Source organism: Amphiura filiformis, chromosome 5, assembly GCF_039555335.1.
Source record: "Amphiura filiformis chromosome 5, Afil_fr2py, whole genome shotgun sequence".
Classification (NCBI taxonomy): Eukaryota; Metazoa; Echinodermata; class Ophiuroidea; order Amphilepidida; family Amphiuridae; genus Amphiura; species Amphiura filiformis.
The window spans coordinates 5662517-5675772 of record NC_092632.1 but is presented as its reverse complement, the minus strand read 5'-3'; the positions used below and the strand labels follow the sequence as shown (position 1 = coordinate 5675772).

The following is a 13256-nucleotide window of genomic DNA, read 5'->3' as shown; positions in this document are numbered from 1 at the left end:
AGGAACGACAGCCAAGAGCTCGCCTTATTTGTAAAGCATAAAAATCTCGAGGGGAGGGGGGGGGTGGTTTGGCAATTTCCTTGCATGTGATGACAAGGAACTTGGGTGGCAGTTTTTGGATCATTTTTCTAAAATGATCGATTTAATGTACAGAATTATACATGTACTACATTAATAAATTCGATTTAGTAGTTCCAATATCCGGAGGTATCTACCTACTGGGTATTTGGCATGGGTATATTTACCGATGTCCACTATGTTATCTGAATATGAATATAATAGGAAAATGAGAAAGGTATCAGCCATTTAATTTCTTTTGGCGCTAGATGACTGCCTAGCGAATTCATGTAAGTCCGCTGCATTTTATATTCTCTCCATTGGTATTATGGAGCTTTTTATTTCCTCCTCCGAGGAGATATCGTGTAGAGGATTGCCTAGCGAAATATTTGTCCATTGGTATATGGAGCTTTTCCTCCTCGATAAGGAGTTGATCGCTAGATGAGTGCCTAGCAAAATAGTTCCCAGTGTGTTAAGGGGAACTCTTGGGTTATAGGCGCAACAAGCTTCCCAGTAATTGTTGGGAGGCTCGGTCGGGTATTTACTCCGTTCGAAAAAGTTGTCCAGAAATCATTATTATTTGGCTGATTCAGGGAATTTTCTAAAAACATTGCTTGAATAAATTATGTGTTCTTTCTGAATGGCTGACCAGAGGCCCAAATTTTGGAGTAAGTGTTTTCGTCATTTAAGTGTCTGGGGATAATGCAGTTTAATTTGTACATATCAAATGAAACAAAAATTGTCCCTGCTGCTGAAATGGAATCGCCCTCGTGATGTCACTTGATGTTTCCATGGGAGGCCAATTGGGTGCCTTGTTTGGTATCAGGCGGGCCAATCACAGGCAGCCTTGCTTGGAGCCGTCGGTGGCCATTTTGTTAGCTAAGGCCATTCTCTGTCAGTTTTTCAGCAAGAACGGATGCAGAAATTTTTTATCCCACCCACCACTCCCAATATGTCATAATTGATATCTGTTTAAAATTGATTTCAAGAGTTTGATAGTGTGTCATAAAATTTGAGTCTCGCAGTAGTGAGACAAGTACATATAAAGTGTCGGTCTTCAAATTAAAAGGTAATGAGGAATGAGATGAAATACGAAAGAGAAAGGAAAATATATTCGATTGAGAGTTCTTTGAATTTGAATAATATTCTAATTACATTGAGGTTTTTGAGTTACATAGGAGTATGACTATTGTATACGGGTGTGAGAGTGTGCGTGGGTAGATCACTTTAGGTTCAATTTCTATCTCAGCAACACATTCTATTCTGTTGCATGCAGTTGTATTTTCTGAAATTCTATTTGTATAGGTGTGTTCACTCTAGTGTGTCTTCAGAAGCATTAACAAAATCGATACAATTGGTACCACTTTCAGTCTTAGGTGGTAATGCCCTTCAGTCTTAGGTCGAGTAATTTTATTTATAGCAGGAAGGAAGGAATTAACACCAGGTTGGCATGGGATAGCTAGACAGGGGCCAAGTACTATGCCCTCAGATTTTCTTGTTCATCAAAGTATAAATAAAAATGAAATATTGGGTTCAAGTTTTTATGAGGTTGCGCAGCCGGCTGGTTATCGCGTTAATTTCTGTTAAAGGCTGCCTTTTGTATTAGACATGATATCCTAGTTATGTATTCGAATTCATAAATGTGCAGAGCATGGCACTGTGTTTGCTTGGCGTTGGCAGCGAAAAATAATGGGTTTTGCAATTAACTCCTTCAACATGTTCAAACAAAAAATCGGGTTAATGGTCCACTGTGGTGAAGAGGCCTCGACCGTAAAATTCAGAGGCTCTTCAAATAATCGCAAACGTGGATCTTGCGGTATTTATTATGTATGTATGTATTATTCACTGAGCGTGTTTGTAGAGAGCCAGCTTATCAGTTAGGCGCTTATCACCGTAGAAGTACTTCAAGATCATTTGCCAGTGCAGTGTGGTATTTCCGTGATAAAACCACTACAAGCACGCCGTAATATCATTATGCATTTAAAGTGCATTTTGGTCAATCATACATAGTAATGTTATTCTAATTTAATTATATTGATTTAATTGTTACTGCCTAAATGTATTGAGATTTATTTATATACCAATCACTCTTGTTTACATTTAATTTTATTACTTTGTTGAGCTATTAGTATCACTTGTATATTGATGTTGATGATTGATGAAAATGAAATATGAATGAATGAATTTACTAGCAAAGGAAATGAGGGGATCAGAAATAGCTTATTCCATGGTACAGGGTACGGATGTTAACAAGTAGTCCTTGTGGCAGTTTTTGGATCATTTTTCTAAAATGATCGATTTAATGTACAGAATTATACATGTACTACATTAATAAATTCGATTTAGTAGTTCCAATATCCGGAGGTATCTACCTACTGGGTATTTGGCATGGGTATATTTACCGATGTCCACTATGTTATCTGAATATGAATATAATAGGAAAATGAGAAAGGTATCAGCCATTTAATTTCTTTTGACGCTGCTAGATGACTGCCTAGCGAATTCATGTAAGTCCATGCATTTTATATTCTCTCCATTGGTATTATGGAGCTTTTTATTTCCTCCTCCGAGGAGATATCGTGTAGAGGATTGCCTAGCGAAATATTTGTCCATTGGTATATGGAGCTTTTCCTCCTCGATAAGGAGTTGATCGCTAGATGAGTGCCTAGCAAAATAGTTCCCAGTGTGTTAAGGGGAACTCTTGGGTTATAGGCGCAACAAGCTTCCCAGTAATTGTTGGGAGGCTCGGTCGGGTATTTACTCCGTTCGAAAAAGTTGTCCAGAAATCATTATTATTTGGCTGATTCCAGGAATTTTCTAAAAACATTGCTTGAATAAATTATGCGTTCTTTCTGAATGGCTGACCAGAGGCCCAAATTTTGGCGTATGTGTTTTCGTCATTTCAGTGTCTGGGGATAATGGCAAACTACTGCTATCTCTAAATCACAGGCCAGTTGCTATATCACAAAAACCCCACTAGTCATAAAACATTGATGGATTATAGCTACTTGTCATTTGGCAAATATCATGTGGAAACTCTATCCATGTTATAGCTGCTCAGGTCTCTCAGGGCATACTAACAACTCCCTGATATCCTTTTGTTTTGGTAATTTATCATGAAATCCAACTGACAAAAAATGGTTAATTTTACTAAAATTTCATCAATAACCTCTAAAGGTGTCTCCATAGGGATGAATAAATCTACCCTCTTGGCATTTTCAACTTGAATCAGGACGCTTGAAATATACCACAATCACAGGTTCATTAATGCAAAATGTACCGTTATCCATACAATGAAAAACAAAAATGAGATAAACTTATGAACTCATTAGCGTCTCCATAGGGATGAATAAATCCACCCTCTTGGCATTTTCAACTTGAATCAGGACGCTTGAAATATATCACAATCATGGGTTCATTAATACAAAATGTACCGTTATCCATACAATGAAAAACAAAAATGAGATAAACTTATGAACTCATTAGTTTCGAAAATTGATATGACCATAAATGAAGTTTCAATAAAAACATTTATTTAATATCCAGGTTTTGATTTCACTGTAATATTTTCTGTATCAGGTCAGATATCCACATTGTAGTTTGTATAATGTGATCTTGTCTTGCTAGAATAAATGAATGATGGTGGACAATATGCTCCAACTTAATCAAGACAAAACAGAATTCATTGTTTTTGCAAATAACCATGTTTTGCCTCCGCTTCAGAATGTTCAAACTCAAATCTTGGTAATCTGTGTATTCATCCAAAATCACCTGTTAAAAATCTTGGTGTTATGCTTGATTCTTCTCTAAATATGTTTCTTCATATAAACTAAATATGTAGTTCTGTTAATTTTCAGATACGCAATATGTGGCATATTCGCCATTTCATATTACAGGAAGCTTGTCACAATGCTGTCAGAGGGTTGGTACTGTCTCATCTAGATTACGCCAATTCGCTTTTACTTGGTGCACATGTGAAAGATCTTATGCGCTTGCAGTGCTTCCAAAATAACGCTGCGTGCCTTGTTTTTAGTTGTGGACGGGACCAGCCCTCTGCCAGCTTGCTTGACGAGCTTCACTGGCTTCCAGTTAAACAAAGGGTTCATTTCAAATTACTTCTGTACATTTTCAAAATGCATCAATGCCCAAGCTCCTGGTTACCCGATTGATCTAATTCATCTTTTGAAAAGTAGTGTTACACTTGGTCTCAGATCTCGGCTTTGCTCCTCATCTGATCTCACCCGCCTTTGGGTTCCTCACTCTTTTAGAAAGGCTGGGATGATTCATTCGCCATAGGTGCTCCCAAAGGCGAATGCTGGCTTGTGCTGTTAATGTTGCAAGAGGATTATGTTGGTTTTTTGTGTTGCAAGGGGAAAGCTGTCCTGCATGGTTAGTGTTGGAAGAGGGACACTGACAAAGTGAATGCTTTGTTTTTGATAAGTGAATGCTTCGTTTTCAATCATTCTTGAGGGTGGCAGCTACTCGTCTAGAATTCAGCAGCCTCAAATGAAACTATTTATTACTTGTTTCCATTGCACAACATGTGACTCATGAATGTTTATCAGCAAGACTGCATTACAAACCCTGGCATGTCAAACACCTTGTCCTGCATTCAGTATAAAATACAAGCATGAAAATAATGCCATACTAAATATATCAAATGACTATGTATTGAGGACATGATTCATACTTTCCCATTAGTTAAAAGGTTAGATTAAATCATACAGTATTAAAATCCTGCCAATTCTAGGACTTACAAACTAAACAAATCTTCACAATCAGTAAGTCAGATAGGTAGGTAACCTTGACTCAAGTGTTAATTCCTATGACGGCAACCTGTAATCACATCTATCTTTACGAAAACCTCCATTAATGTGTATTTTAATACCGCACAGTTCAACAAAACAAGTCTTAATTCAACTGCGTGAACTCTATGTCCTGATGTGAACTTTCCACATCAACTCTTACTATGACATAAGAAAACTGGATTTTGTTTCTTCAAATGTTTGTGAAAATGAAAAGTTGTCAAAATGGCAATGGTTGCAAGGTGAATAGCCTCATATTATGCGGATGTGTGGCTGTGTTAAATGAGCAACAATGTATTTCTTGTGACCTTGTGAATATTCTAGCAATGCTCAGTCTATTTGCACTAGGATCTCAAACACACTCATTTGTCAGTGCCACTGGCGGTGCAAGGGATTTTTTTTTTTGGGTTGGGGTATAGTGAATATCAGGGGGGGCGAAATCAACAAATTTTGTGCAAAATTGCCGCAAAAGTGGAAATTTTTGTAATTTTGGGTTTTTACTTGGGGAAGCAACAGGGGGGGCAAGAGTTCTGACTGGGTGAATTTGCCCCCTCATGCCCCCTGTGGCACCACCACTGGTCAGTATACAGCTCTCAAATCCTAATATGATTTATACTTTGTGTTGGGCACAAAAACTCATCCACTTTAACTTGAGGTCAGATTCTGAGGTGTGGTTGTAAAATTGGGGTTAATTAACTGTGCCATCACAAATGAGAGCATTTTGGCTCATAGCGTTGTGATCAAGCACAATAAAGCTGACATTGGGAAAACTAACTTCAAGGCTAGGCAACAGAACATCCTCAACTGGTGCTAAACACACAAACCTCAAACTGCAGACTTCAACAGTTCATCAACAGTCCATATAACCCCATGATCTTGCAGTCAAAATACCACTATTAAACACTGTCAGCCATCAAAGATCGTTTGTACCATCTACAGCTCTATTACTCTCCCAGACCCTAGACCAGCTTCAGTAAGGAGGCTCATGGTGTAAATCTGTCAGCAGTCTCTACAAAATGTTAGTTTCGTGCTATTAATACCTAGATATGCTTTACATGAACAATTTTAAAATGAGCAAAACTAGTCTGCTATATAGGAATTTGGTTTTTTATTTGGAGGGTGCAAAGCCCATTGGGGAGGGGGAATGCCCCATGCCTCCCTGGTGCCACTACTGGTGATAATACCCTTGTGCACAAAACAAGGATAGTTTTGATCTTCCATGTTGTATGTAATGAGATTCACAAAATAACATACTCCTACTACCAGTCTTCGAATAATTTTTTTTACCTTTCTGATGCACTTTTGCATTCCATTTTGAAAGTTATGGTGCAATTTCATGCAGAGCAATTTGAAGTGCAGTCTGAAACAATCGACACATAAAGTCAGTCCAGTGGTATCGAAATTTTGCATTACGCTTTTAAAGTTGTATCGCAACAGGTGAATTTTAGGGCTTATTTCGAAGCTGCTAACTACACAGATAGAACAATTAATTATATCAGATATTTTTCAGATATTTTTTATGTTATTTGAACACTAAAATCATGCATCATCATTGTCTCCTCAGCAGCCTGTTTGGTTCCACTCCTTCCACACAAACAGTCTGTCAATGATAATGAGTTCTTTTTGATTGGCTAACATTTTTCCATGACGTCATCCAGCACGACTTCAAACAAGGCTTTTTCACTTGGTTAATTAAATCGGCTGCTTCATATTCATGAGCTATTTTAACCCAGACATAAGCTTACTTTTATAACTTCATGGCTAAATGTATCATCCATATTTGCCCCAAACCAGTTTCTCATAAATACCGCTTTTGCATGGTAAATACATTCACATTGTGACAATTGTCATGCTGTGCAACAACACTAAATGCTATACAGGTGGTTTTCAGCCATTGATCATGCTCAGATCATGCTGCTTGCACAGCTGATTGAGGCCAGATGTTCAACCCAGAGGTCAATCAAGTTCCTGGATGCAACTTTTTAAGTCGCCTTCCCTCGCCAATCAGAAATGGTGTTTTAAGTTTCCATTGGCAGACTGTTTGTGTGAAGGGAACACAACCAAACTGGCTGCTGAGGACACAAGCATCATCACAATATAGTGTTCCATCTAAGGAGTTTGTTGTTGGTCACTTGTCAACCTTGATCTCTGTGCAAGGTTTCAAATATCCTTATTATTATCAATAATCAACTAACATTTGATCTATGCATAATAATACACAGAAAATGTTTTTTATATATTTTGTATTGTATCCTTCTGAGTCAATTTCCAAATGAACTGCGCTAATCTTCCATCATACATCCTTTAATAGCGGTAGCGGAAGCATTGATTCACCATACCCAGTGGAAGCTAACCAAATATTTTGCAGACTTAATCTTCCTATGTATGACTCTATTTGCTATGCTTTGTAAATGTCACAAACACCCATGAGTGACCATACTGTATCCATGCCTCATTATATGACTGCCCTTTCCATACAATCGGGTATATGGACAAAATGTATGTTTCATCATGGGGCCGGCATGATATGAAAAACTGTGAATGGATGCTTGTAAATGAGAATCCTGTGAATGAGATACTTAGCTTAACTCTAGAAGTACGAAGGGGGGGGGGCTGTACCAACCCCTTTCCAAGATTTTATATCCATCACAAAAAAATGTGTGTGTTTACACTAAACAACCTAAGCTAATTGTAGATCCATCCTTTGCGCTTATTTTAGTGATAAATTTTTTTACCCCAGCACCTTATGTACATTGATCGAATCCATGGGTAACTACAGTCACCCATGACCGGGCCGATGACACACATTCGATGGGTGTACACCTTTATGGGGGTTGGTGAGTCCCACCATTGATTTCTACTGTAAAATCCATAATTTTCATTTCACTATTGTAACATTATTCCAAGAGCTTGAAATGGTATATGACGTTTAAATTTGATAATTAGGGGTGGTTGCAACAACAACCCCACCCAATGTAGGCCGTGTTACATAATATGGCTGAGTAGTTCTAGGGCTAAAATGTTAATAAAGTAGAATGAATGGCATTGGTGCAAGGTGACCTTCAAGAGGGCGTATAATTTGATGAAAATTTATCAAAAAATGGCAAAATAGACCTAAAAATCTAAAATTATCACAGCAGTTAGCATCCAGGGATGAGAGGGATTTCCCCTGACTACACAACTGTGTAGTATGATACCTTTGTGAGTGTTCAGATTGGAAGACCCAAAGGCTGGGACTCTAACAATTGTTCGGTTGTTAGAGTAGATTCCATTCTCTTTGATTTTCCACTTCAATTTTTGTCCTCCTTTATATAAAGGTCAACTTGCTTATGTAGGCCTTCAAAGCCTGAAGGGGTCATTTTCTTGTGCCTGGTTTGCTCACATCGGGACCCAAGAGTATTTTGGCACAAATGACAGGTAACCAAACTAATCATTCAATCTAGCTAAACATTACATAGCAATTTGTGGTGCACAGTAAAGACAGTGGATTTAATACCCCTAAAAAAAAGGCATCCACATCACATATATGCATGGCATGGCTGGGCATGGCTGTCCTTTGGCCATGATGACAGCTCCCGGACATCAAGTCCATAGAGCCCTTCTCTAAACATTCACATTCTGTTATTGAAAGTCAACTGACTCAGCATGCCACTAGACTGAGCAGCCACTGAATGGCTGATTTATTTTAGTTACGGTCATTTAATCTCAGAGTGCTGGACAGACCTCTCCATTATGAGGAGTCTACAGTAAACAGATTTTGAAACTGTAAATCTAGGTTGAAACATTCATTCAAAGGGCAGCACTGCATGACATTTATCTGTATAAGATGAAGTAGACAGTTTCAGCCACTCCGTTTCACATTTGTAGTGAAAATTTGGATTATTGATGGCCTTTGGACTTTTTGCCACATAACACATTAACCTGACAAAATAATTGTATAGACTCTCAATCATTTGGGTATGTTGAACTTGAAATAAAGATTTAAATTAATTAATCTGGTCAACCAGACATACCTATTTTTGATGGACATACCAGCCTTGCGACTGAAACTTTTAGTCTTCAGATGGGATGTGATGCAATTGACTTTGAGTACTGGTCACTTCACGCAGAGGGTGAGGGCTGAGCAACCTACCCTCAACTAACTGTGGTGGAAGGGTCAGGGCAAAACTTTCTCACAGTTGAGATATCATTGAGGACATTCCTCATCACCAGATTTAAATTAAATCTTAATTTAACATTTAACCACATTTAACCACATATTTGCAGGTAATGATATAAATGTTCTTCTAACAAACTGCTTCAAAAATTAGAACAACTTGAATTTTCAACTCCTGTTAAAGCTGAAACACAAACTTTCCTGTGTAATAACCACACCAAATTTACTCTTTGTGATAAGATGAATAATTTGAAATTTTCTTAAGTCAAATTAAAGCGTGTTAATTTTTCACACTTTTTGCACTCTACCAATTTTTATATTAACTGTTTCCTTATTTTATGCGTCCTTTATACACTAACCTATACACAAAAGGAATACTTGGAACCCAAAAGGTATGAAAATAAATGTAGCATGAAAATTTGCACTTTTACAGTGTACCCAAAACCCAGGCTAGACCCAAGCTACTACATCAGTACCACTGTCATAATATTGTAGAAGACAGGTCACTGGGGCCCTCTGGCCCACTTATCAAGCTTACTATTAAGACAAAAAAGTATTTCCTTTTAGAAAAGATAAAGTTAGGAGCCACTGACAATCCATTAGTATTATATCCCTATGCCCATAAGGGATTGTGTATGCCTGGCACAAGTATTATAGCTCTATGCACAGATAGATGACCTACACTTCATTAGATACATACATAACTGCTAACTATCTCTCCTTTTTAAGGTTTTCAAATATGTGGGGTAATTCTTTTGTCTAGATTAGATTTTTAAAATGTCCCAAATATAACTGTTTTAATGTTGTTGTCCCATGTACCTCTACTACTGCTATAGTGTACCTGGGTACAGATGTACCCTCTGCAGTAAATAAAACACAAATTATCTACAGCAGGCAGTTTAATTATCTAAATTAGTTAGCACACCAAGTTCTGTTATATCTACAACAGCCCACCAATTGTTTGCTATCTATAGTACATAGCAAAGCAAGTTGTTGATATCTACAGTTGACTGTATACATGGTTCTATTATCTACAGTAGATGACATATCAAGTCTTTACTAACATCAGCAGATATCACACCCAAGGTTTTGCTATCTACTGTAGACAGCAAAACAATTTTTTGCTATCTACTGTAGACAGCAAACCAAGTTTTTGCTATCTACTGTAGACAGCAAGCCAAGTTTTTGCTATCTACAGTAGATACTATGTCATTGGCAAGTTTTAGTGCTATAATGGCCCATGGCAAATAGTTTTTACCCATAGGATTTGAATGTGTAGCTGATTGGAACCTCAAAATAATCAACATTATACCATAAAATATACCACTATACAGTACTGCTCTAAAAGTACACTAAAGTAAAAGCCCAAACATTACAATGACCAGCAATGTATGTAATGTATATGAAAATATGTGGCAAAAGCTGCACTTGTTTTCACAAATTAATGTAATGCATGAGAATTTCACAAATAATATTTAATCTATATTGATACCATTATAGTAGACACAAGTATGATACTTTCCTGTATTAACTTCATTTTTAAGGCAATCGGGTTTTGATTGAGCCAACTTCAATCAAAACCAAAATTGTCATTGGCGTAATAAGCCCTGGGTTGTTGAAAAGGGTTTCATTGTCCTGTAGATCAATAAAAGGTGGAGCTATGCGTGTTGTGACATCAGGCCGACACCTGTTGTGCATCCATGCCCTGTGTCGAGTCGGCGTGCCAGTAGCCAATCATAGGCAGCGGTTCTGGGGCGTGGCGTTTTCTCAGAAAATATTGCCTGGAAAATTCATAAGCTGTTTTGATACCATCCGAAGAGGTCAGGAAAATTTTAAAACCCACCCACCACTCCCTTTATGAAAAAATATGATATTAAATGGCATTGTTTCTTTTGCTTTTTACCATTTTGTCCAATATATGAATCAAAATGGAGATACATTGCTGCATTTGAGGAAGTCATTGGGAATGTTTTCACATACTTAATATTTAATGTCAATTCCAAATTCCAAATTAGGCTGTTTGGAAATTGAATTGGGGTTGTCCTAATTCCGGAAATGAGTAATGATTAGGTCCAAGCCAAATTATGCTGTTTGGGATTTGAAGTGGGTCGTCTCACTTCAGGACCGTAAATGGCATCAGATGATATAGCTGTCTGATTGCGTAAAAAGGTATCAGATGATATTGCTGTCTGGATACATATATGATTGCTGTCTGATACATAAAGCTCAGATGATATAGCCGTCTGAAGTGATATTAAAAGTATTAGATAATATAGACAGTTGATTTCCTGTCAACTGTGTATACTCTCAGATAATACAGACGTCTGAGGTGATATTAAATGAGTAATTGTTTAAATCCTAGCCAAATTATGCTGTTTGGAGAATGGGACAGGTATCAGATGTTGTAGCTGTCTGATACATCTGAAGTAATATACATGTAAGAACCTCAGATGATATAGCTGTCTGAGGTGATACAAAAATGTATTTGATATTAAATTAAGTATGAAGAACACAGTTGACACTTGATCAACTGTGTAAATGAAAGGAAATAAAAGATTCGGATGGTAAAGATCCAGCTCCGGCAATAGTTGTGTTTGATCTACTTATTGCGTCCATAGGACAATAGAAAATTTGAAATTAAAGAACATAGCTTTTGTATATATTGCTATTTTACTCAAATGTGATTTTCTGATACTTTTATTCTCTGAATGTTTTTATGGCAGTATGTGATTACAGGATAAGCCAGATGTAATTGAGCATTCCTAGATCTAAGACAAGACACTTACCTGTCTCATGGTCCCTGGAAGGTCATTCACCCAATGCAAGCTGCAAAAAGACAATCATGCACAGGCACAGATTTAGTATCACCATATATTGATTCATTTTCACTTTTATCAAAATATCTGTAAGAAAATATTACTGCTATCGATTAGACAGAGACGCAGGCATTTGCAGCAAGCTATACCCTATACTTTCTATACTTTGACCAGTACCAAATGTGTCTGGCCATATCAAAAGATTACAGAAGTCAGCATTAGCATTGAAAAAAATCAATATTTTTAACTTTAAAACAAGTTTTCATCACAACAGAAGAATGTTTCATGGTTTTGTAACAATCTTGGTGTTGTTTCAAAGCATTTAATTTGTCTTTTAATTATTACCTGGGGTCCAGGGGGCCATTGCCCCTTTCTTTTCCCTTGCTCACCTTTAAAATAATGTTGCCGCCCTTAATGGCACCCTTTGACATGGTCATAAACAAATAGACACACACTACTCTGACATTTGAAATACTATTTAGGCCTACAGAATATTGTTAGCAAAATCAATGATTTCAACCAAATCAATGATTTCAACAACTTGCCACCATCAGACATGCTGAAGTTCCAAAAGCAAGGAAAGTTTGGAAATGATTGAAAATAGCGAAAAGGATACCTCATCATCACAACTCAAAAGATTTACTCATTGAGTGGTCCAGAGAGAATATCTAATCCATGTTAACAGACAAGATGACTCAATTGATAAGGCACGCTACACTTTAATGCATAAGGGGTATTTATTCTTTACAAAGGAAAGTGATTAATTTTTCACATTTACAGAGTGGTTATTTTGGACTGATGTCCATACTGACTTTTCTCTGTGGGATTCCTGTACACCTTGTTTCGCACGTAGGCCATCACTACACTGTGGTCGGTACCAAATTGGCATTAAGTTCAACCCCTAGCAGTGTTTTTATTTGCTGTTATGAAAAAAATAGACCTGGCCTACTGTATTGTTTGAGAGCTGACTCCTATGGACTCAGATGCAACTTTTAACACTGTTTACGGTCTCTTTTTTTACATAATGAACCATTGTGACTGAACGCAATGACGTGTGACACTATAAATTGGTCCACATGTGTAAAACAAACAGGGCTATTCATATCTTTTTACATTTTTACATTTCGTAAAATATTTTTTGACTTACTTAAAAAAGTATTTAGGGGGGAACTTATAAGTTGTGGACCCTATATTATAATGTAAGTAATGCTTACACTGCCAATTTGGTACTGATCACAGTGTAGTGATGGCCGACGTGCGGTATCTGCAAAAAAAGTGTAAGAACATCCTACAGATGAAAGTTAGTACAAGCACGAGCCCAAAATAACCACTCTGTAAATGTGAATAATCAATCATTTTTCTTTGTAAACATCATTGATACATAATTTGTATTGAGTGTTATTGATGGGTTTAGCATCCTTA

At 37.2% G+C, this 13256-nt stretch overlaps 1 protein-coding gene across 1 annotated transcript in view; it reads right to left on the bottom strand.

Moving 5' to 3' along the window:
- LOC140152528 (arginine-hydroxylase NDUFAF5, mitochondrial-like) overlaps positions 1 to 13256 on the bottom strand; it is a 421297-nt gene that overhangs the window by 324921 nt on the left and 83120 nt on the right. The window contains exon 7 of the mRNA XM_072174884.1: positions 11805 to 11844. Within this exon, the coding sequence (XP_072030985.1) occupies positions 11805 to 11844 (40 nt within the window). The remainder of the gene's footprint in view (positions 1 to 11804; positions 11845 to 13256) is intronic.